This window comes from Rhamphochromis longiceps, linkage group LG20 (genome assembly GCF_057381845.1).
Source record: "Rhamphochromis longiceps isolate RC_006_pf linkage group LG20, R_longiceps_female_GT1.1, whole genome shotgun sequence".
NCBI lineage: Eukaryota > Metazoa > Chordata > Actinopteri > Cichliformes > Cichlidae > Rhamphochromis > Rhamphochromis longiceps.
The window spans coordinates 20,705,952-20,731,251 of NC_140576.1; the positions used below are offsets into that span (position 1 = coordinate 20,705,952).

Sequence of the window (25,300 nt, forward strand, 5' to 3'; positions counted from 1 at the left end):
CAGGTCCTCTTGCCTCTGGTGGCACGAAGTAGCAGGGGCGTGGCTTTTAGCTGATGCTTCCTGCTACCCATGAACAAAAATATTTGTGCTTACAGTATTTTGTGCTCTTTTCATAAAGTCTGTAAGTTTGAATGAGTCGTCAGTACTATATTTTAGAAAAAGAAATAACATCAACCAGAGACAGTCTAGAGCAGGGGTGTCAAACTCAAATACACAGTGGCCAAAATTCAAAACTGGAACAAAGTTGCGGGCTAACATTAATATTTATTGAAAAAAAAATCTTCCTCCAGATATGAGAATGAATCTTTTCTTATGGACCCAAACAAGTTTTGCTGAAAAACTGAATATGGAACAAGCATAGCTTAATACTAAACAATATATATATTAGCTGTATAATACCAGTAGGCATACCAAATAGTAATTTAGTATGGCTTCGCGGGCCAAATGTAATTAGGCTGCGGGCCAAATTTGGCCCGTGTGCCTAGTGATGGGACGTTCTGTATCGAGGCTTCGGAGCGTGTGTCGAGTAATGGAGGGGGCGTTTCCGCGAAGCGCGTATCGAGGCTTGCTTCATTTATGGGAGGAGCTGAAAATGATGACGTCCGAAGCCTCGCTGCCCGGCTGTACCACGTGACTGGTTCATGAAGTGGTTCGAACTTTGCCGCGAGATATGACAGCGATATAAACCCCTCAGACTTCATTCAAAAATGTGGGTGTTTGATGGAGAGTTGCGGTTAGTGAGAGTTTGGAGACCGTTTGGAGGTTTATGAGAGTGAGGAAAGTCAGGAGAGAATGGAGCCAGCTAAGAAGAGGAGGATGTCCTCCCCTGTGTGGGAACATTTTGATCTTATTCCTCCCAACAAGGTATGTAAATTTCTACAGAAGATGTATTTTCATGATACTGATGGTGCAATACAATTTATGTTGAGCTGTCTTGACTTTTGTACAAGGTGAAGTGTTTGCTATGTGCCAGGGAGCTGGGATATGACAACAACAACACCTCATCCATGCTTAGGCACTACAGAGCTTTGCATGAGAATAAGGGGGACACCGATTGTGGAGCAAGACCAGGTGAGCCATCAAATGCAATGATAATATAGGATGCAGTAATGTTACTAAATGATATAACAATATTATACAACTGTTATAAGTTACGTGTGTGATATTTATATTTGTGCTTTATCTTTATTGTCTTTCCTCAGGAGAACAATCTCAAATAGATGAAGACCTGGTCAGCATGGTGATTGAGGACTCCCAGCTATTTAGCATTGTGGAGGACAAAGGATTCAAAAGATTTGTTAAATCATTAAATCCTAGCTATGTTCTCCCCACTAAAAAGGTCATAAAAGCAGTGAAAATTTAGTTTTTACAGAATAAAATGTGAACAGGCAGGACTGAGGCTCAAAGCCTCAGTGTGTAGCTGTCCATACCTCAACGTTACAAAAGCACAACTACTGTCCACACCCCAACCACACCTCACCTCACAGTAAATGATCATTTCCATTTCAAGCATTTCCAAATAATCATTTCCCATACTGCCACTATAAATATACACAGTATACTGCCATCACTACAATATACATGTTTTACACACTCCTTTTGTTGTTGACATTTACAGGCTGTGTGCAAAATGCCACACTCTTCAAATTCATGCCAGCTATTATTTTTACGTCCAGTAGGTGTCCTGCTAGAGCAAATGAAGCTTCATGAAGCTTCGCGTTGGGGTGAACCAATTGGATGAAAAGCTTCAGTGCTTCATGGGGCTTCATCTGCCCATCACTACGTGTGCCAGAGTTTGACACCTATGGTCTAGAGAAACCCACAGTTACTATCATTATCAGAATGATCTGAAATACAGGGAGTGCAGAATTATTAGGCAAAAGAGTATTTTGTCCACATCATCCTCTTCATGCATGTTGTCTTACTCCAAGCTGTATAGGCTCGAAAGCCTACTACCAAATAAGCATATTGGGTGATGTGCATCTCTGTAATGAGAAGGGGTGTGGTCTAATGACATCAACACCCTATATCAGGTGTGCAGAATTATTAGGCAACGTCCTTTCCTTTGGCAAAATGGGTCAAAAGAAGGACTTGACAGGCTCAGAAAAGTCAAAAATAGTGAGATATCTTGCAGAGGGATGCAGCAGTCTCAAAATTGCAAAGCTTCTGAAGCGTGATCATCGAACAATCAAGCGTGTCATTCAAAATAGTCAACAGGGTCGCAAGAAGCGTGTGGAAAAACCAAGGCGCAAAATAACTGCCCATGAACTGAGAAAAGTCAAGCGTGCAGCTGCCAAGATGCCACTTGCCACCAGTTTGGCCATATTTCAGAGCTGCAACATCACTGGAGTGCCCAAAAGCACAAGGTGTGCAATACTCAGAGACATGGCCAAGGTAAGAAAGGCTGAAAGACGACCACCACTGAACAAGACACACAAGCTGAAACGTCAAGACTGGGCCAAGAAATATCTCAAGACTGGTTTTTCTAAGGTTTTATGGACTGATGAAATGAGAGTGAGTCTTGATGGGCCAGATGGATGGGCCCGTGGCTGGATTGGTAAAGGGCAGAGAGCTCCAGTCCGACTCAGACGCCAGCAAGGTGGAGGTGGAGTACTGGTTTGGGCTGGTATCATCAAAGATGAGCTTGTGGGGCCTTTTCAGGTTGAGGGTGGAGTCAAGCTCAACTCCCAGTCCTACTGCCAGTTTCTGGAAGACACCTTCTTCAAGCAGTGGTACAGGAAGAAGTCTGCATCCTTCAAGAAAAACATGATTTTCATGCAGGACAATGCTCCATCACACACGTCCAAGTACTCCACAGCGTGGCTGGCAAGAAAGGGTATAAAATAAGAAAAACTAATGACATGGCCTCCTTGTTCACCTGATCTGAACCCCATTGAGAACCTGTGGTCCATCATCAAATGTGAGATTTACAAGGAGGGAAAACAGTACACCTCTCTGAACAGTGTCTGGGAGGCTATGTTTGCTGCTGCACGCAATGTTGATGGTGAACAGATCAAAACACTGACAGAATCCATGGATGGCAGGCTTTTGAGTGTCCTTGCAAAGAAAGGTGGCTATATTGGTCGCTGATTTGTTTTTCTTTTGTTTTTGAATGTCAGAAATGTATATTTGTGAATGTGGAGATGTTATATTGGTTTCACTGGTAAAAATAAATAATTGAAATGGGTATATATTTGTTTTTTGTTAAGTTGCCTAATAATTATGCACAGTAATAGTCACCTGCACACACAGATATCCCCCTAAAATAGCTAAAACTAAAAACAAACTAAAAACTACTTCCAAAAACATTCAGCTTTGATATTAATGAGTTTTTTGGGTTCATTGAGAACATGGTTGTTGTTGTTCAATAATAAAATTATTCCTCAAAAATACAACTTGCCTAATAATTCTGCACTCCCTGTAGCTTGTATTTTGGCATTTTTAGCATTAGACTGGTTTTACAACAGCTTCACACACACACAGTATTTTAACAGTATTTAACAAACCAGCTTACAGGTGTTGTGCTTTAATTTAACAATCAACAAGACCCAATTCCACATTACTGTGAACAGCTACATTCACCTACACCAAATGCCAGATGTGTTATTCACTGAGATAGACATGTCAGAATCCTCACCATGGAGATCTGACAGGATGTATGATCATGAAGTGCCAGCAGATTATTCATGGGAATCTTCTCTAGACCTCCAACATAGGCCTGCTCCAAGTAATGGAAAAATCTCAGCACTATAAGAACAATGTGAGAGCAGCCTTTGTTTTGTGAAATGTTAGAAGCCCTGAATGCCATCCTCAGATAAAGCAAAGAGGCTTCTGATTGCTTTTTACAAAAGTTACATTTACTCATGTAGAAAATTTAAAATATGTACAATATAGTGCAAATGTCTAGAGCTACCTAATTTCTTTATACACTGCTAAAATAAATAAATAAATAAAAGAAAGAAAGTCAAAGGAGCTTGCAAAGAAAAGCGTCTGGAGAAGTCCAGACGCTTTTCTTTGCAAGCTCCTTTGACTACGATGACCTGGATGACTGAGAACCTTCACAGACATAAATAAAAGAAACACATTTTATGTAGCATCAAGTCAGTTAAATTTCTGAAATATTTATCTGGTCAGTTAAGTAGGAGAGGGAGCTATTAAACAGTTTCAGCTGCTTTGGTTGCACTAGAGGGGCGACAATGAGACAACTCTCAAAACACTAACGGTTTTGCAGGTCGGGCCACTAACTTTTTTTTGCCCATCCTAGTCGCTTCTGTTTTTCACTAGTTTTGTATTTGTCTAGGGTCAGTGTCACTATGACAGCTATCATAGGCTCCAGCCCCAAATAGAAATGCTGCACCTGTAAGAACCTCCCCCCAAAACATACAGCTCAAAAATATTAAAATGCACAGATGCATAATTTAACAATCTTCTTGTAGAGTGTGAGTGTGTGTGTGAGAGAGAGAGATAGAAAGTGTCTGTATGTGTTTTTGTCATGAAACGTACTTAAAAATTAGGGGGGGAAGCCGCAATACAGCACAACACAGGGCTGATATGGTACTATGAGGTCTTTAACTATGAGATCTCGTGGGAAAACCAAAGTGCATCATTACAAACCATCTGGGAATTGTTAGTCTGCTTTATCGGGAGCAACAAAGGTACATACAGGAAGAAGGTGCTTTGTTCTGGACTATTTGAGAACACAGAGCCTATATGATCATTCACAGCTAGTTACCGCATACAGATCTTGGCACATCTATATTACCTTGCTGCATCCCAGAATGCAAAGCATACTGGCTCAAACTTGTAGTGTACACTTGGTAGTTGGTTTGACTCTACATTAATATTTAATGTATTGACAATAGTCATATTTTAAAATGACATTTTGATGGGATTAACAGAAATATCTGAAAAGCTTCTGGCTTTAAGGCCACAGATTCTGCCTTCTTATGCTTGTATTTAAGTGTAATTCACTCACTAATAAAAAGTAAACTAAATCTGGTTTAAAAATAATCTATAGGTAGCGTCAGCATGCAGAAGACCAGCACAGTTACTATCCTATTCACCTTGTTTCTGTATACAAATACAGCTTACATGAAGGTACTCCAAGTCTGGTTAAATACATATACTCCAACTTTGCAATTTGATTTACATAAAAATGCACATAGACACAGACAGTGTAAATCTAAAGATTTTATTTTGTATGACTTTATGTTCAGATAATTAGAAAATGACAACTCCTTTTCTTGTCACAGTCTCCTAGTCTATTAAACTAGAATATAAATCCCTAAAGCAAAAAGTAACTAAGTTTAAGGTGGCTAAACCTGCACTGGACTGGCTCTCAAAGCCGGGCTAAATGCAGGCACCACAGTCATTAGTGAGGTGAAACCTTGTTTCTGCCCTTCTCCGCCATCAGTCTGGAGTGCGTTTGATCACATTTGCCATAGTTGCTTAAGCTACCTTTCCAGGGTGTACCCCGCCTCTCGGTCTACGGTAGCTGGGATAGGCTTCAGAGGCCGACAGAGCAGCGAGCAGTGCAACCAGTTGTAGTCACAGCTCAGGTGAAGACCATCTGTGTTTGCTGGCAAACTTTTCAAACATACATTCTCAAACAATTATGCCAAATTTGGGACAGCCTCTCTGTGGCTGTCCAGCTTATTGTTCTTCACACGTATCGTATGTAGAGTTCCATACGACTGTTGATTTTGTTTTGTGTTCTGGAGACTTATTAGATTTTTGATCAATCTGCTACGCTCACTGTAGGAACATTTATTTGGAATATTCCATGTCAGCACTCCCTTCAATTTCATCTCAGCATTCCAATAAAGAGTTGTGAAATTCCTTTAGATGGAGGCCTGATCTCTAACCGAAACAAGTGTTAAACAGGCTGAGGCACGAGCAGTGAACGCACAGGCTGTAGCATCAGCTGCAGCAGCTAGCTTCAATAAAAACTACAGAACTACAAAGTACATGTGCTTGTGACAAAAATAAAACTACACAGAGAAATTTCTCTGCAGTTAGATGGACAGTTTCCCGTCTCATCTGAGGTAGTAAATAAGTAGAAATATCATTAAAGGCAAGTACAGAAATGACTCTCCAATATAGCACTCAAGCCCACGTGTATACGCAGGCCGTCAGAATGACTTCTGAATAATTCCCCTTCTTCAGTGCTAAAAACTGCTTCATGTTAAAACAATTTCTAATGATTGCTGCAAAAGTTACGTGACAATGTAGAGGTAGAAGGTTTGAATTATGTCTGCAACTACATAAAGAACAAATCTACCTTTAAAGTTTCAATATAATGGCACCAAAAGAGTCCAAACAACTAAAAGCAAACAGAAATAAAGCAGAAAGCCACAGTTCCAGGTCTGAGGTACACATCAAATTCAAACTTTTTGAGAATTGTCCTAAGTGCTTCAACCCAGTCACGAGATTAGACACTCTTAGAGAGGCACAACAGTAGCATTTTAAGACAATGTGAAGCCTGGCACAGTTCTAATTAGAGGGGTTTATGAATGAAGGTTGAGGAAAGAGTCATCTAAATGACTCCCTCTCTAAAGATCACATCAGTCACTTCACACCAGTTGAAGACTTAAAACCATTCCACCAGCCCTGACACATTGGGTGAATGTCAGGTAACTGGGTCTGTTACTGGAGGCTTCTTGTTTTCCTGTGACACCATCCACTCTTTAGCTGCTTCCCCGTGTATCAGCAGCAAAGGTGAGACCAGGACAAGAGGGATGAGGGTGCTTATAGTGCTAATTTTATCAGATTCAGAGTCCAGCACCACAGCCACTGAAGAACGGTGTTAATAGCAACAGTGAAATGGGTAGAAATGCTCCACGTGGATGTTCGTGCTCGGTTCTAACAGTGCTCACATCCAGTGGTCCAGTTCAGAAAAAAGAAAACACAGGTAACAGGGTGGAATGTGAAGCTTCCTTCTGCTTAAATCAGTTCCCAGCTGCCCCACGTCAGGTCACGAAGCCAGGGCGGCCACCGTCCAACCAATACTTTCTACCATTTCCAGCAATCCCTTGATTCACATGTGTACATTTAAAAGGTTTCTCGTCATGCTGTGGTCATTGCAGCAGCAGCCGCCAATGAGAAAAATAATATTAAGCTGACTTGAAAAAACACACCCAAACCTAGAAAACATGGGATCCAGTGGTTTGTTTAAATATTCCCCATAAATATGAAAGTAACAGATTTTTCTCTGTAATACTGCATCCTGTTCATACTGGCCGTTAAATGACACCCCCAGTAATGTATTTCAGCCTCCTAAATGTCCATATTTTGTTTCTCCCTGCTAGTCTGTCCAGAGTGGAGGCCACTTTTCAGCCCCTCTGGGACAGGCTCCAGCAACCTGGACTCCGAGATGGTTTAAGAAACTGAATAGCTGGAGAGCAAACTGTGATTCACCCAGTTGCTCTTTACAGGTAATCCATTGCTGCAACTCAAAAACAGAAATATTTGGAACAAAACAGGTAGTACTGCACAATGAGTTCATTTTGCTCTAAGGAAACTTTGTCTTATCAGTTCCTATTGTGTCAAATATTCTGGTTCAGAGTCAGAACATTTCGAAACCTGTTTCCCCATCGGTAACAGTGGAGCAGCCCCCCCCATGTGTTTTGGCATGTCTTCGGTGAAAATAAAAAATAAAAGATTTATGACTAAATGTCCCTAAGCTTCTAAAAAGGGACTGTGTTAATGGTCACAAAGCTCATTGTATTTCATTTGTGCTTCATTTCCAGTAAGATGGATGAGATGTTTGATCTGACAGACATTTGTACAGGGTTGCTGAAACTTGAAGCAGACAAAATACGCTTCATTTTGAAAGACAATAACATGTGGATACATCGTATGGATGATGCACGGCATTGACAGGAAGCTGATCCAAATGTCAAACAAACAGGTGCTCTGAGGCTTAGTCTTTTCGGTAGTGCTCGCTCTCTGTAATGCGCCAATGTTTTCACATCCACCTGAGTAAGGAAGGTGTCCGTTTCTCACAGATGACAGGCTCAGTGAGAGCACTGAGCAGCACCCGTATGAAGTGCATCTACTGTTTCTAGATGGAGAAGTACAAGTATATTTTGGTTGCAGTTAAAACATCTACACCTTCTTAAACATTCAAGCTTACTTTAAATAATGAGGTAATACTGCTGAGGTGATTTGTTGCGTTCAACAATATCTAAAACAAGACATCTGTTTTACAGTAAAGACGCCGTTCCTTAATTTGACTATTTTCATGAACAAAGACATCGAGCACTGCGCGGGGACAGCTGCTTACTGCTGAAAGGCCTGGTAGTAATGAGGTAGGGAAGTGGATGTGCTCATAGCAGGACTGCTGTATGCCTGAGGTAGTTGGGTGTGGTTGTGGGGCCCAGGGCCCTGTGGTGCATTAGCCTGCGGAGACTGGAAGAAGGTGAACGGCCCTGGAGCCTGGGAGGACAGCCCGGTGGAAGAGGATGGAGAGCACGCGGTGGTGGTGGTGGTAGTTGGATAGCTCATCACTAAGCTTCCCATCCCCATGTGAGGGCTGTACGGTGGCAGGCTGAAAGGTAAGAAGCTCAGCAGGGGTCCCAGGTCCATGTTAGTGGTGCAGGACAACTCAGCTGAGGGCACAGCAGGGCTCCTGGACATCAAGTGTGGGTCACCACCAGCACTCACCCCTTCAGCCAGAACGTCCCTCTGAGGGGAAGCAGAAGTAGAGGTAGAGGAGTTTACTGCACTCAGGTGAGGCGCGGGGGCACTCTGCAGGTCCAGCAGGAAGCTGTCCACGTCGCCACGAGGATATGAGGTAGAGCCGTGGTGCTGGTACCGTGGCATGTTGCTGTAATGCTGCTGCTGCGGAGATGCCGATGGTGCCAGGTGATGATGGTGGGGTTGGGAAGACTGAGCGGGCATGTGGCGAGCCACACCCATGCTCGAGGACAAGGAGCCTTGAATAAGGCCATGAGGTTGGCCCATGCCAGGGACAGGACTGGCCATGTGGTATGAGGAGTACATTTCCCTGGAAAAAGACTCCATGGGCTCCTTGGAGACAGAGGCCATCTCAGTGGTGACTGGGCTGGGCTCCTCTTTTACTGGGCACATAGTGGAGGGGCTCGGTGTAGCCACAGGAGTGCTGGAACTGCAGGGTGGCATCAACCCCGTCTCCTGGGCATGGCTCTTCTTCAAATGGCGAGTCAGGTGGTCTCTGCGGCCAAAGCGTTGGGCACAGCGCGGACACAGGAAGTCACGGCGTCCTGTGTGCACCACCGCATGACGGCGCACATCCTTACGTGTGTAAAAACGGCGGTCGCATCTCTCACAGGAGTACTTCCTCTCTCTTACTGGCACCACAACATTAATGCTTCCCTCTGACGGTGGAGGCCTGTCAATATGGCCACCCAGGTGCTCCAGCAGGGAAGGAGCGACATCTGAGCAGGGCAGGGCTGCTGCAGCACTGTGAGCTGCCACGAGGTGGCGTCTGTAACCTAGCTGGGTGTTGTACTGCTTCCCACAGTCCTGGCAGTGAAAAAGCTGCCGAACGGCAGGATGGCTCTCCTGTGGCTGGCTCTTTAGATGGTCTTGCTGGTGGAACATGGTCTAATACAATGGTGGGTTTCGGCTTTGCTGCTCAGGGACTCTGGCCACGAGCCTGCGCTGATAAACACAAAACTCATGAGGAGACGGTACTATCAGCCCACGGAGTTCGGATCGTTTGTTAAAGTGCACGATAAATGCTAAGTGCTGTCTGACGGTCTCTTGCAGCAATGACTAGAGGTCTGTCCTGCCTTACTGGGGCAAGCCTGTGTCCAGCACTTGGTTTCTGTGACAGCAGCTGCCATAGCAACCCCAAAAGGGCTGTTGTGATGAGGAGCTGTGGAAGCTGAGACTGGGTCTGTGTGTTTCCTGAGAAATGTTCTTGTGTTGGCCTGCAGTCTAATTTAGCATTCAGTAGCTGAATGACAGGAAGCCCGGCATCTTCACAGACCTGCAAAACAGAAAAGTGCAGGAAAATGCGTCAGTGTGTTCACATGAAACCTCTGGGCTTAGATGGCGTGCTGCAGACGTCACATGACAACTACAACAACAACAATAATAGTAATAGTACCACTATATCACCAAAAGATGGTTCTCTCAGAGCTCAAACACTTAAAGCTACAACTGTTAAGTTATTAGACTACTGTTCTCGTTTGTACACACGCATGCACAGAGTTATCAAAGCAATTAAAACTGTTTTCTGTTTAGCTGATACATGCCTACTCGTGTATGCAGTGAGGTAATCATATACATAACATTGGCATTTGTCTTTCTTTACTGTGCCAGAATTTTAATAGTTTCAGAACACAAAAACAGGTAAATTATTTGTGCCAAAGGAGAAACAGTTTAGACATGAGCTGCCAGTAGAAGAAGGTTTGAGGGTTCACCTTTATTAGAGAACACATAGTGATAGCGCATAGACTAGACACAAACGCAGTGAGCGAGCAGAGGGAGACACCCAGCAAGGAAGCACTGCTGCATCTAGCCATGCAGACATTTCTGCATCTTTGCCATTCAAAGACACGTGTATATGGTTTATTTTATGTAATATTAAATACTGAACTGTAAATTTTCAAGAAGAAATTTTTTATTCAGGGGTTTCATAAAAGCCTTATTTTTAATATATTTATTACTACTTGGGAGAATGCACGAGGTTTAAGTCAATGTCAAAGAAAACTAAATAAACATGCAATCTAAACAAAATGCATCTTTACTCTGTCTTTTTGGAAGGCTTTTTTGACTTTTGTTTATTTCTGTGTGTTTAAGTGTACAAGTGAATGAGTGAGTTTGTGTCTGTAAGCCCTTAAAGGAGAATGTGGTAGCTCCAATGAAGAGAAGCAAGCATATCAGCATTCTGAAGTTTGCCCTGTGCTTTGATGCAATGTTTCTGTGCTGTTGAAAACAAGACGTTATGATAGAGTAGACATTAATATTTACTGTCCAACCTAAAATCACTCAGGTCAGTGTGTATATGAACACAATTTAACTGAGATAGTATTTTATATTATTTCATTTTCAATCTGGAAAAAAAAAAAAAAAAGACATGAAAACCTTGAAATAAATTACACGCCGTGCCCCATTTTTTGCCCGTTTGCTTCCACAATAAGACGGCTGACATCAGCCTTCAGCAAACATGTATCAGACCACATTAAGAGTTTATCTGCATATCTTAATGCATCTTCTGGATGCTTACTGCAGATTTTTCTCTGTGTAAAACAAAGAGCGGTGGATGGAACAGCTACAAAGTTTGCTTGTCTTCATGTCGGAGTTTGTTGATCAGGTGCTTTGATGAAGAACTTGGTTAGTTTCTGCCAGCAAAGGTTTTAATGGTGATTACGGGAACAGCGCTAGTGTTTTGAACACGAGAAACACATTTTCTTTCACTCAAGCTGAGTTCACAAAGTATCAAAGCAAAGAATTTGTGTCTAAATTTTTTTTATAATTAAATTATTCGAAATACCCGATGAATCACTGCGGCCCTAGTTGCATGCCCACGTGAGGTTTTCAGACAAATTCACGTCGTGGTAGTCTACCATGACCACTGTGACCTGGATGACTAAGAACCTACACTGACATCTTAGGGATATTTCATTACAATGTTTTTGTTTTCGTTCAAGTTTTCTCTTTCATCCCTCCCTCCTTTTCCATGGTTTTCTTACTTCTTTCACTGCACCGATCACCTGTTTTCCTACACAGTCACAAACCACCCCCCTGATTTTTACACATCGGCATGGCACAATCACACACACACGCACTCAGTGTCAGCACATCCACTATAGCCTCACAGACAAGTACGTACATGCTCCATCCATCTATTCTCTTCCACTTATCCTTGCCAGGGTCGCAGGGGGGCTGAAGCCTATTCCAGCTGTCCTAGAGAGGAAGGATACTCCCTGGACAGGTCGCCAGGCATCCGCAGGGTTAACAGATAGAGACACACAACCACTCACACTCACACCTATGGGCAATTTAGAGCTTCCAGTTAACCTATCCCCACTAACTGCATGTCTTTGGACTGTGAGAGGAAGCCGGAGCGCCCGGAAAGAACCCATGCAAACATGGGAAGAACATGCAAACTCCACACAGAAAGACCCTGGCTTGATGGTGGAATTGAACTCACTGTTGCCTCACACCTCTTGGTGTAACAGTGCAAACCACAGTGCCACTGTGCTACCCTTACTCATTTCCATTAGTATTATTATACTCACAGTACATTCATAATGTAACAATGTAATATATCACTTGTTCTTGGGGGTGACCTCAACTTGGGACTAATTGAAGAAATGGACAGGAGCAAATTCTGTGTCGATAAATTTTTATAATTGATGTTAGGGCTGCACGATTAATCGTTAGAAAATCGCGATCTCGATTCATACAACGATAAAAAAAATTTTTTTAAAAAAAGACGACGACGACTGTACCGCATTTTGATCCGGGACGTACTCTGCATGAAAACAAGCGCTCACTCTTCCTGCTCAACAAATGACAAGGGCGGAGCCTTATACCACGTGATACAGAAGCTGTGCCGTGTGATGCTAAAATTAGCAGGGAAAAAAACAACGGAGAGCACGTCAGGGATGACGAGAAAGTGACAGGAGAAAATCCGTCCCGGTCAACCACCCAAACATCAATATCGGTAACCTTATACAGCGCTTCCCTTAGAGCTGGGCGATATGAGATTTTTTCATATCACGATATGTTTTTTTCATTTCAGGCGATAACGATATCTATCACGATATAAGCCAAATAACTATATTTGTAAGATTTAAATGTGCCGTTGCTCACAAGTAAAATGTGAAATAATCAGCAGCTTGTTTTTATTTAAATATTTATTTCCCATAATAAGTTCAACAGGGTAGATGTACTTAAGGAACATGAGACTTTTTCAGATAAATAAAGGCAAATATTGCAAACTACACAAAAGGCAGCCGCTAAAGCGTTTAAGTTTCAAAATAGAACAAACGAAACAGACTACTAAATTGTCAATTCCACTTAGAAACAAAATATTAATTCTAAAAATAAATCTTAGTTTGTTTTACAGAAGAACAGACAAAACTAACTTTTGTCAGTATCAAATAAACTGAGAACTAAAAGGAAATTCTCAATCTCTCCTTGTTGTATAGCTTAGCTTTTCAAACAGTTTTAACAGTTACTTTAGTCTGACAAAAGTCGAATGACGAATTAGCGCTTCCAGTCAGAGACTGAGGCTACGTCCACACGTACACGAGTGTTTTTGAAAACGGAGATTTTCCGTTTTCGTTTTAAAAAATAATCCCGTCCACACATAAAGGCAGAAATGAAGGAAAACGCTGCTATGAACATGCCAAAGCAGCAGGTGGCGCTAGATTCCTAACCGTGCAGAAATGTTGGCCAATCAGAAGTCTAGAAGCCTCGGTGGGAAAAAGTAAACAAAGCTGGGGCATAGAAGCAGACCCGAGTCGTATGTGTGGAGGGACAGTAACTGTGTGTATATGTAAGCATTTAAACACTGCAGAGTAGAATTAACAGTAACAGTATTGTAGAAATTAATTTCACCGAAACAATAACGTGGCGCACAGTGTGACGCATGCACCAGTTTATTGTATTTCCAGACTTGCTTTCGTGCCGAGTAGCGTGCAATTTACAGTGCACGCTACTCTGTTTTTTGTCAGACTTGAAATAGCCGAAATACCTTCACACTACGGAACTTCTATGGCTCTTCCGTTCGACAATCTCTCCGGCATTGGAACCGTCATCTGTTTTCTCTTCGGTCACGCTCGGTTGATTTTTCTAGTCGGCACACTCATTTCCTCCATTACGCGCTGGCTCCATTACCCACTGCCTGCTTCCCAAACAAACACACGTGCGGCTTGGCACTTGTGCTGTACGTAACAAGTCACGCGACGTGACGCTGCGGCTGTGATTGGTTCGGCTCTGCGCTACTTAGTTTGGATTGGCTGACCTTTTTTAAAAAAAAAAATTTATTTTAAGAGGACAAGAGCGGAGAAGTCTATCGCGATAGCTTAATTTCTCTATCGAGTAAAAGTTATATCGCGATACATATCGTTATCGTTCTATCGCCCAGCTCTAGCTTCCCTATACCCGTCGAACTCCCGCAGGCACAAAGAAATTACGGAGGCTATCACTTATCACCTGACCAAAGATATGGCTCCCATCAACACTGTGCAAAACGAGGGATTTAGGAAAATGATCAACACCCTAGACAAATGCTACACAGTGCCGTCCCGCAACTATTTTTCTATTGTTGCACTACCTGCTCTATACACGCAGTGTCGAGCAACGGTGGAGACGGAATTTCAAGCAGTACAACATTTTGCGGCAACAACAAAACGTGAGACATTTGTTGTTTTTATGTTTATTTATTGTTTTTATGTTCAGTCTCAACTGTTACGAAGTTGATGTGCAGTTAATAAATGCAATAAATATTTATACTGGAAAAGAAAATCGTGAGAGAATCGTGATCTCAATTCTAAGCCAAAAAATCGTGATTCTCATTTTATTCAAAATCGTGCAGCCCTAATTGATGTCATCGATTATGCTGATGAATCGTTGCAGCCCAAGTGGAAAGTTAAAGTTTTTGTACCACAAAATGTTTATGCAAATTGGAGATGGTTGAGCAAACAGCCCAAATTGATTTGAGATGGAGTGACTCAATTAGGTGGTTAGGCACAGAGAAAGTGAGGCACAGAAAAATTAGATTAGATAAATAACATTTTTGTACAGAAAGGAAGCCAGCTAATGTGTCTCTCTATGAATCTCTGTGAATGTTGGATAGAAACCACTTAAGCATAGAAAAAAGTGCTTATATAAATGAGTGTATGAGACATGTTGTATAAAGCACTTTGAGTGCTCAGGTAGAGAAGAAATTGAGGTAGACTCCAATTACCAAAAGGGACAGAGAGCACAAGGATGTCAAACATCTACTGTAGGGTTGCAAAATTCCCGGAATTTTCAAAGATGGAAACTTTCCATGGGAATTAACGGGAATTTATGGGAATAAAGTGGGAATTTTCAAAATTGAAGGTTGGCTCTTCTTAGGGAACTTAAATATAGTTGAGCAAAGTATATTTTAGCATAATATTGACAAAAACAAACAAATGCAATTCAAATACACTTGAATATCCATGCCATTCCTTAATCACATGTACAGAGAACAAGCTTGCTGCATGGCTATTGAGACCACCTACTGGCACTGTGCATGCCTCCATCACATGTACACATGGACCACACTTTTGAGCCTGAAGGACAAAGAGTATTAAAGGCACACATTTGAGCCTGTGGACTTAACAAGTGAGGTAAGTTTTGATGATATTATGGGAAAATATATTCATTAAATGTTTAAATTGTGAATATCACATAAAATGTATTAATCTGGTAGATAGCAATCTGATAAGATGCTAAATAAAATGCTAGCATCTGTTAGATGCTAAATAAGCCATAGCTAGTATAACATAAAGAAGATGCTAGCTTCCTCATTTGGCTGTTTTGTTTTGAAGATCATTCCAGTTGTTTAGCTAGTCTTACTATTTATATCTGTTTATTATCATATTGCAATTGTATTATTACGATCTCTTGCATTGCATTAGCATTTTTACAAGCTCTTGTTTTATTTTACAGAAAAATGCCATGTGCGCCATCTGATGTGTGGAGACATTTTACACCAGCTAATGTACAAGGGAAATCTGTATATATGTGTAAGTATTGTGATAAGACGTACGTGAAGAATGCCACAAAAATGCAGCAGCACATTGCAAAGTGCAAAAAAATTCCTCAAGGCCCAACACATGCAGCAGCCAGGAGTTCCACTCAAGGGGAAAATGAATCTGTTTCAGCTGTATCAGAATCAGATACCCACTCATCAGCTCCTGGTCCCTCTGGCATCAGAGGATTCTTTGATTTTATGGATGACACTAGCCAGAAAAACGCAGATGAGTGTTTTGCTCGTGCAGTCTATGCAGCTGGCTCACCCCTGATGCTGACATCCAATGTGTACTGGAAGAGATTTTTGAATGTTCTCCGACCAGCATACATTCCCCCAACCAGACATGCATTGTCTACTCATCTACTGGATGAAGAGTTCAGTCGAGTTCAAGAAAAGGTGAAACAGACCATTAACCAAGCTGACTGTATTTCAGTCATCTCTGATGGATGGTCCAATATCAGGGGACAAGGAATTATTAACTACATAATCACCACTCCTCAGCCTGTGTTCTACAAGAGTGTAGACACAAAGGAAAACGGACACACAGGCCAATACATTGCAGATGAGCTAAAAGTGATCATCAATGACCTTGGACCAGATAAGGTTTTTGCACTGGTCACTGACAATGCAGCCAACATGAAGGTTGCCTGGGCACATGTGGAGGAGACCTACCCACATATAACTACTATTGGCTGTGCTGCCCATACACTAAACCTTCTCCTAAAAGACATAATGGCACTAAAAACAATGGACACTCTGAATAAGAGAGTGAAGCAAGTTCTGAAATATGTTAAAGGCAAACAAGTAACATCCGCTACATTTCTGTCAAAGCAAAAGGAAAAGAACAAGAGTACTACACTGAAGCTTCCCAGCATAACGCGATGGGGTGGTGTTGTTATCATGTTTGACAGCCTTCTGGAGGGAAAGGAGTCTCTGCAAGAGATGGCCATATCCCAGTCTGTAGGCATCGACAGTGACATCAAGAAGGTCATCTTGGATGATGTGTTCTGGGAAAGAGTATCTAGCAGTCGGAAAACCCTCAAACCTATTGCAGCAGCAATAGCGAAGATAGAGGGGGATGGTGCCATCTTGTCAGATGTCCAGTGCCTTTTTGCAAAACTCAAAGAAGAAATCCAGACAATTCTGCCCACTCCCCTACTACTGAAAGGAGAGGAAACGGCTGTGGTCAAGTCATTGGAACAGCGTAGGGAGTTCTGCATGAAGCCAGTGCATGCAGCAGCATACATGCTGGACCCCAAATATGACAAGGGCATACTTTCTGGGGAAGAGATCAACGGTGCCTATGCGGTCATTACAGCCATGTCTGACCACCTGGGTCTCGATAAAGGCAAAGTTCTAGGCAGTTTGGCAAAGTATCGAACAAAGCAAGGCCTTTGGAAAGGGGATGGAATATGGCAGTCATGCCAGCACATATCTGCAGCCACCTGGTGGAAGGGACTATGTGAATCTGAGGCCCTTGCACCTGTAGCCTCCATCCTCCTCCAAATCCCACCATCATCAGCCGCCTCCGAGCGCAACTGGTCACCGTTTGGGAACACCCACACAAAGGTTCGCAACAGGCTCACAAATGTGAGAGTGGAAAAGCTGGTCGGCATTCAGGCAAACCTACGGCTCTTTGAGCCTGACACAGAGCCATCCTCAACAAGGCTGGAAACTGACACTGAAGAGGAAGACTCAGAGTTGGATGCTGAAGAAGTGGACATGTTGTTGGATGATGATGAGGTCCAGGAAGAGTCTATTGACTGAGCAAAAATGAGAAAAGAGGATTGCTTGAAGGAAGATTTGCATGTTTAATGGGACGTTTTGGAGGATAAGTGGCATTTTTCATTTAACCTTTTGAATGGGACTTTGTGGAGATTTTTGGACAGGGGGCAATTTTGAATGAGCGGGGTTAGGGGATGGTAATATTGAACTCAACATTTCTGTTTTTATTCATCCATGAAACAAGTTATTGAAACGTGTTCTATTCTACTGTACTTACAAATAAATCTGTTGAAATATCTGTTGAAAACATTTTGCATGGAGGTTTTCTTATGATTTCTGTTTATATTTATGCTTGGAAATAATATATTCCCAGTTAGTTCTCCTAAATTCCCATTAATTTCCATAATTCCCATTATTTCCATGGAAAGTTTCCAATATGGAATATTTCCAAAATTCCCAAGCTTAACTTACCATGGAAATTTACCAGAAACTTTTCGGAAATTTACCGGCAATTTTACGCCCCTGTGCAACCCTACAAACATCTGTCAATTCGTAAGCTCAAAGTCTTGATTTTTTTTTCCACCTTGAAAATAATCAACAATTCTTTAATGAGGTCTTACAAAATTGTGCTTGTTCATGCCGTGAATGTTTCACAAGTGTTGCAAAGATTAGGCTTTAACCTCCTAAGACCCAAACTCTTTCATGGCATGCATTTTTAATTTTTCTTTGGCATTTGGGTTGATTGGGACCTGATGAATGTAAAAACAAAGAATTACCAGATTTTTTTTTTTTACCAAATTTTTGTTTAGGTTAGTTAACCTCCAAGGACCTGGCGTCCACATATGAGGACATTCGTTTTAAATTTTGATAGAACAGTGGCAGTATAATGTCCTTGTAAGTGGATATCAGGCCCTTCTAGAGAAAAATTAAGTATTTTGGTCTAGACAACCCAAAATGTGATGTCCACATATGTGGACGCCAGGTCCTTGGAGGTTAACTAACCTAATTTTTTAGATAAAAACAAGATGACAATGATGGCTGACTGCTATCCTTATTCAGTATCACCTGACTCTAATATAAGCAAGTTAACCAATCCTTTTTTGCCCTCAACTATATTTATTACTGACCATTTCCCTAAATAAATTCATGAATGGACGGGTGTTGTTTATTTTTAATATTCAACAATTAGTTGGATTTTAATCTTGATCACAATTTTGGCTTTCTACAATTAAATGGACATGATGGAGCGATACTAAAAATGAGTGTTCCAAATACAGAACACAAAGCAGAAGAAAATCAAGTACTCCCTCAGACAGCCCCTGATGACATGCCTGCTTGTGCCAATTAGAGCGGTCCCCTGCAACATGCAGCATGAAGATTCCTGGACTAGTCTGGACGAGTAACACTATGTACAAAGACAGATAAACAACCAAATTCACGCGTCTGACACAGCAGAAGCTGAAGAGATTGTCCCTCAATGTGGATCATTATCTGTTGTTTAGACATACTGTGGCCATACTGGGAAAGTGACACTAAGCAAGACCAAATGATATGCAAAGCATGCTATGGAGTTTTGTCTGCACTGCAAAACGACAACTAATTCAAAAACAACAACAACAACCCCCTGAAAACACACAATAAAGTGCAGTATGAATGCATGAAGACCAAGAAAAACAGTGCGACAAGATCAAAGTGAAAGGTGTGCTATCCTGATTGCATTTGGGTAAAATGCGCCCAGCTACCTCACTGTACACTGTACACTCCTTGTCGTGCATTAAGATCATCAGGTCAATTACTCCTGGCCCAACCTAAGTTTAGACTGAAGACCAGAGGCGATCGTGCCTTTGCTTCAGCTGCACCCAACCTTTGGAATAGCCTCCCTGCTTCTATTCGAGCCTTGGACTCTATCCAATCCTTTAAATGAAAGCATATCTATTTGACTTGGCTTTCCTGACCAGTTAATACCCTTTTAAATCTTTTAAATTTTAAACTTTTAAATCTTTTATTAAATTGTATTAAATTTATTATTTTATTATTCATTTTACTGCTGTTTTTGTCTTCTTAGCAGATTTTGTATTTATCTAACTCTTCTGGTCTGTTAGTGCCTCTATCCTGTCTGTGCTAGTGCCCGATTTGTACCCTGTTATTGACTCATGCTGACTCTCCATATTACTGTGAAGCACTTTGGTGTGCCTTCGGGTTTTTAAATGTTCTATATAAATAAAACTGTATTGTATTGTATTGTACTGTAAAATCTTTTCATTTATACTTTTTTTCTTCTATGAGATGCACTCAATTTGTTTAAATGAACAGGAATTGGCTTTATTTTGATGCAAAGATTTCTGCAAAAATGAAAAATGTGAATGCAGTGTTTATGACATGGAAATAAAAACATTTTTGTCACCAAATTCAATGAGTAATTGTCAAAAATAACTGCAATCGAAGTACTGATAAAAATAGTTGTGATAATCGTTTTGGCCATAATCATGGAGCCCTACTACTCGCAATGTGTTGATGTAAAAGTGATTATGGCTGCTACTTATGACTTATTAGGAAGCTCACAGATTATTCTTTTTATGTTATTCTCACATTCACATTTGTGAGCGTGTTTGGAAATGTGGCTATGGGGTCAAAGCCTGTGATCAGTCATCTCCATCAGCCTAAACCAGTGGCCACTGCGTGTGCGTTTACATGTTTGGGCCCGTTAGTAATAACCAAACGTTTGCTATATAACTTCTCTAGTTAGTACATGCAGTTTTACTGTCAAGTGCATCATTAAGTTCACTTCACACATACAAATTCACGAGCAGGCTTTGGTGCTGGGCTAACTGCTTTTACTCTGTGCAGAGAATAAGTCACGGTTTTTTGTTTCCATTTAAAGCATTTAAACCGTGATGTTAGACTAAATATTTTATTCCCATGTATAAAAATGTGTGTTCACTTTCAATAATGTTGTTGGTAAATATATTTTTAAAGCGTTAGAATTCACCAATGTTTATTTTCATAGCTCTCGCTCAGTTTCACTTGTTTAGCTGACACTGTGACTGGGAGAAAGTTGGTGCTTTTCCACGATGCTCGCTGAACACGAGGTCCCCGTTCTTCTAACTTGGACAGAGGCACTGAATGAAGCTGACACGAAAAGTAGCGCCGGGATATCGCAGTGCCATCTTGTGGGTCCTAAGTATTGAGCTGCAATCAAATTAATTTCTGCCTAATAACTTTCAGTTCCTGAACTCAACTACTAAGTACCTTCCTGGTGAAGGAGCCAAACTGATGAGTTGACGAGCGCCGGGAAACTGAGCCCACGCAGCTTTGTGGACTGACAAGAGTGGGGGGGGCGGGGGCGGGTGGACAGGGTCATTACCACATCGGGCTAAATATGACCGCTAGCCTGCCTGCGTTTACAACATTCGGCAGTGGATGTGAAATCAGGTTTAGTACTTGTGTATTACCATGTTTATTGGGTCTATAATACACGTGCTTTATATCAGGGACATCCACAGACTGGTGTCAGTGCAACTAAGGATGAAGTCCCGATATTAACCGAGCCAACAAGCTGATTAAACAACAAAAGATGAACGCTTCACTAACTTGCGTCGGAGTTTGTCTCGCAGGAGCTAACTCACATACTTTGCCCAGCAGCGTTAAACTCCAGCTCGGCCGATCAGACGAGGGATCGGTGGTACTTACCGACTGAGCCTAGGTCCACCTCTCCGTCCAGCCTCCGCTCCGACTCCATGTCGACATTTTGCAACAAGTTTAAAGGTGTTTGTTGGACTTCGGGCCTTGACTGCTGGGCGCCGCGCTGGAAGCCAGGCATTCTGGGAGAGTGACGTCACACGGATTTAGAACTGTAGAAAACGGGCTGTGAACACACACACACACACACACACACACGGAGATTCAGAATCGCGCTGCTTTTGATGTGACCACTGTTGACAATTTAAACGTAGAACTCACTGAGCAGTGTTCCTGAGTTTGTTACTTTTAAACTACGCATCATTGTTAGACCATAGTTGGCACAATCTTCAGTCCTAAAAATAGGAATCATTTAAATATTGCCCCAGCAAAATGCCCTGTTGGTGCCCATGTGGGGCTACTGTGAGCAGTTGCCCACAGTGGACAGTTCACTGGTCAGGGCTCTTGGACGCCAATTCGAAGTGTTCTACTGTTTTTGTAGTGTTTTTTGTTTTGTTTTTTTATCTAGGTATGGTTTTACTGTATTGCCACTGGTTTTGGTATCATAGTCATGTTGAAAAATTAGCTGTTGCCACTCAGATGCTTTCCATGTAGTATTGCACGGTGCATGAAACTTTGACAATGCTTATATCTATTTATAATTCCATCAATTTTGACAAGATCTCCAACAACTTTTTAAATAGACTGACAATGATGTGGAGTTGTTGCTGCCAGTAACACAAAAGTACAAAGTTGCAAAAGCAAGTGAGAATTAAAGAATTTGAAGAAAAGCTATGTGGAGCATGTACGAACTGATATTAATCTTTAATAGGGTTGTCAAAGTTGAGATCAAACAAAACAACTGCCTCCGCCATCTTAGTTTAATTGGTCACATGACTGCATCGTATGACTAAAATTCATCATCGTTTTCGAAAGCCTCCGCGTTTTCGCAGTCCACACTGCGACGTGAAAACGCTGTTTTCAAATGTATGCACTTTGGAGAGCATTTTCAAAAAGCCCTGTTTGCCTTGACCAAAAACGCAGTCTCAGTGTGGAGGGAAGGCCAAAACGGAGAGAAAAAGATGCGCTTTCAAACAAAAATGTATTAATGTGGACATTACTAGAAACCAAATGTGCTAGCTACTTCAGTCACTTTAATGTACAATTTAGGTTCTTGTTCTCACTATAGCAAAATAGTGCTGACAGATCTAAACTTGAAGTAGCCCTTATACTTGTATGGAGGAGCAAATACTACTGTATGGAGAAGAGCCCTAACTATCACTTCATCACAGAGCGTGCCCGCTCTGACCGGCTCTAAAGGGTTAATATTGAACTGATCAATTGGGCTAAAAGAGGTATGTCAGCAAAGGTTTTGGTTGAAATTTAACATAGAATGAAATTAGATTTATCATGAACCTTGTGGCAGGGTGTGGTTGGTGGCTCAGCTGCAGGGGAGGAGTGGAGCAGTGGGCTCAGGGTGTGGTGTCAGGGGAGGCTGTCAAGGCAAGCCGAGGCCAGTATGTAAATGTGAATCCAAATGCAGACTCAGACAGGACAGCAGGGATTAGGTTAATGTGACTTTATTAACACAAGTGAAAACTGTACACAAAGGAATTATGCGTGGTGCATGAAACTTAAAAAGGGGTCTCTGAAACAGAGGGAAAGAGAGCTTAGAAGTGATACTGTGGTAAGGAGACAGGAGGAGATGTAACCGGAATGCCTAGGGGGGAGGCAATGTTGGCCGGGTGAGTGTCCAAAGGGATGAGAGTGAGCTGAGAGTACATCCTGATGATTCAGTGATCCAGGGACTGCAGTGGCAGGAGGGCAGGGAGGTGAGGAGTGGTGAGTCAATGAGCAGCAGTTAGAGTTTCTAAGGTTGACCAGCATCCAGGTGGACACAGAGGACTAGAGAGCACTGGTTTTAACTGGTCCAGAAACTCGAAAGGTGGGATGAAACCGAGGCGATGAAGGAAGCTTCAGCTTGACCGCTGAAGTGCTGATGGCTTTGTCCACTTCAAAAGGTCAGATGTAGCATGGCAATAGCTTGCAAGAAGTTGGATGTCCTTAGCTGCAAGCCATACCTTTTGTCCAGGAGTGTATGTGGGAGTCAGAGCAAGCTCGACCTTATGTTCCTGAAACAGTGGGGGTTGATACCCTAAGGAGGCTTTAAAGGGAGACATAGCTGTAGCAGAGGAGGTAATGAGTTATGTGCATATTCCACCCAAGGAAGATAAGGTGACCAAGCAGCAGAGGGTGGTTTTCAGTTCTTTATTAAGGCATTCTGTTTGACTGTTAGTTTGTGGGTAATAACCTGAGGTGAGGTAGGGTTTATCTCCAAGAGCGGAGCAGAAAGTTTTCCACACCTGTGATGTGAATTGAGGGCCTGAACACCTGTTCCATTATGATTCAGGCAGTCTCTGTGGTTGTGGCAAGCTTATCTAATGCTATGAAATGCGCAGCCTTGGAAAATCTGTCACTGACGGTGAGGATGGTAGTCTTTCCTCATGAGACAAGTAGCCCTGTGACAAAGTCTAATGCTATTTGCGACCAAGGCCAGTGAGGCGTAACCAAGGGCTGCAACAGACCCGTGCGGTGCTGAGTGGAGTTTTTATAGTATGCGCAGGTAGTGCAGGCTGCCACATAATCCCTGGCATCCTCGTCAACAGTGTCCCACCAGAAGTATCTCCTAATTAAGGAAGGGGTCCTACCTCTTCCTGGATGACATGAGAACATGGCTGTGTGGACCCAGTTCATTGCCACGGGGTGTGCAGCTGCTGCAACATTGTGCCAATTTGCTGGGGACCAGAATGTTGGCAAAGGACTGGCCCTAACCCAGTGTCTAAAGCAGGGCTAGGCAACCTTTCTGATGGCGAGTGTCATTTTATAATTTCCTCAGAGGTCAGTGTGCCATATGATTGCGTTAGCAATAAATTTAATAACGCTCTATATTAACAGTTACACACTATATAGAACCACTTTCTAGAATTATATTTGTTCGCAGATGTTGGCAGCTATCAGCGAATAGTTATCAGCTATTTTGAAACAAAAAAAGACACTTTTTATCCATAACAAATAAACTAATTATTTTACATACTAATAATAATGTATAATAATAATAATAAACTAAGCCAATATGGCATGTTTGTTAATACAGAGACACACATGTTAATATGATCTCTGGTCTCCCACTCAGAGACACAGGTCTCCGAGTGTCCAGCATTCAGACAGCTACCTGAGGACACTCATGTGAGAGAAAATCGTGATCCGCCCACGATTATCCCCGAACGTACCTGTGGGTGGAGCCTTTTATACATTTGGAGCAGGAAGCTAGGAGTTGATCAGACGAGCTACAATAAAAACATTTGCAGATGCAAAATCACTGTTCCCGTTCCTCGGGTGAGAGCTGGGACCGGCCAGATTACTTAGGTTATGTGGCTGTATTGCAATAGTGGTTTGCAGATGTGTTCTCCTCCGAGCCCGGATGTGCAAAATCTCATAGAGTGGTATTTTAAAACGCAGCCTGGTGTAACAGTGTGTTCCCTGCCATACAGGTTACCTGAGGATAAGAGTCAAATTATTCGGAGAGAATTGGCCAAAATGCTGAAAATGGGGGTAATAGAGGAGTCGGACACCGCATGGTGTAGCCCCATAGTTCTTGTAGTACAGAAAGATGGGTCTATATGAGTCCGTGTTGACTACTGCAAGGTGAATGAGGTGTCACAGTTTGATGCCTATCCCATGCCCCGGGTTGATGAGCTCCTGGACCAGTTTTACTAAACTGGATTTGACCAAGAACAACTGGCAGTTCCCCTTCTCTGCAGAGTCCAAGGATAAAGCAGCCTTCTCCACTCCATATGGTTTGTACCAGTTGTCCCAGCCATTTTCCAGCAACTCATGAACTGGGTGCTGCCTCCACATGGTGCATATGTGGCCACCTACTAAGATGACGGTGTCATTCTACCAGGACTGCAGTTGGTGGCTGCAGTCCTGGTGACCCTGAGGCAGGCAGGGCTCACGACCCACCAAAAAAAGTGTGCGGTTGGACGCAGGAAGGTACAGTATCTGGTGTACCTCTTGGGAGGAAGGCAGGCCCGCCCTTAGATGGCTAAAACAGCACCCATTGCATCCTGCCTACATCCCAAGACCAAAAAAGAGCTCTCTTCTCCTCCTTAG

At 42.3% G+C, this 25,300-nt stretch overlaps 2 protein-coding genes across 2 annotated transcripts; one reads left to right on the forward strand and one right to left on the reverse strand.

The window, feature by feature from the left end:
- The first annotated feature begins 488 nt into the window (after nucleotides 1-488).
- Nucleotides 489-1,747, forward strand: LOC146645205 (uncharacterized). Its single transcript, XM_085394306.1, has 3 exons — nucleotides 489-864; nucleotides 951-1,071; nucleotides 1,203-1,747. The coding sequence occupies exons 1-3, from the start codon at nucleotides 793-795 to the stop codon at nucleotides 1,361-1,363; spliced, it is 354 nt and encodes a 117-aa protein (XP_085250432.1). The 5' UTR covers nucleotides 489-792; the 3' UTR covers nucleotides 1,364-1,747.
- Nucleotides 1,748-5,175: 3,428 nt separating this feature from the next.
- On the reverse strand, nucleotides 5,176-21,274 carry LOC146645206 (zinc finger protein PLAGL2-like). Its single transcript, XM_085394382.1, has 2 exons — nucleotides 21,140-21,274; nucleotides 5,176-9,973 (listed from the first exon to the last, which is right to left on the reverse strand). Exon 2 carries the CDS (start codon nucleotides 9,580-9,582, stop codon nucleotides 8,281-8,283), a length of 1,302 nt encoding a protein of 433 aa, XP_085250508.1. The 5' UTR covers nucleotides 9,583-9,973; nucleotides 21,140-21,274; the 3' UTR covers nucleotides 5,176-8,280.
- Nucleotides 21,275-25,300: the final 4,026 nt, after the last annotated feature.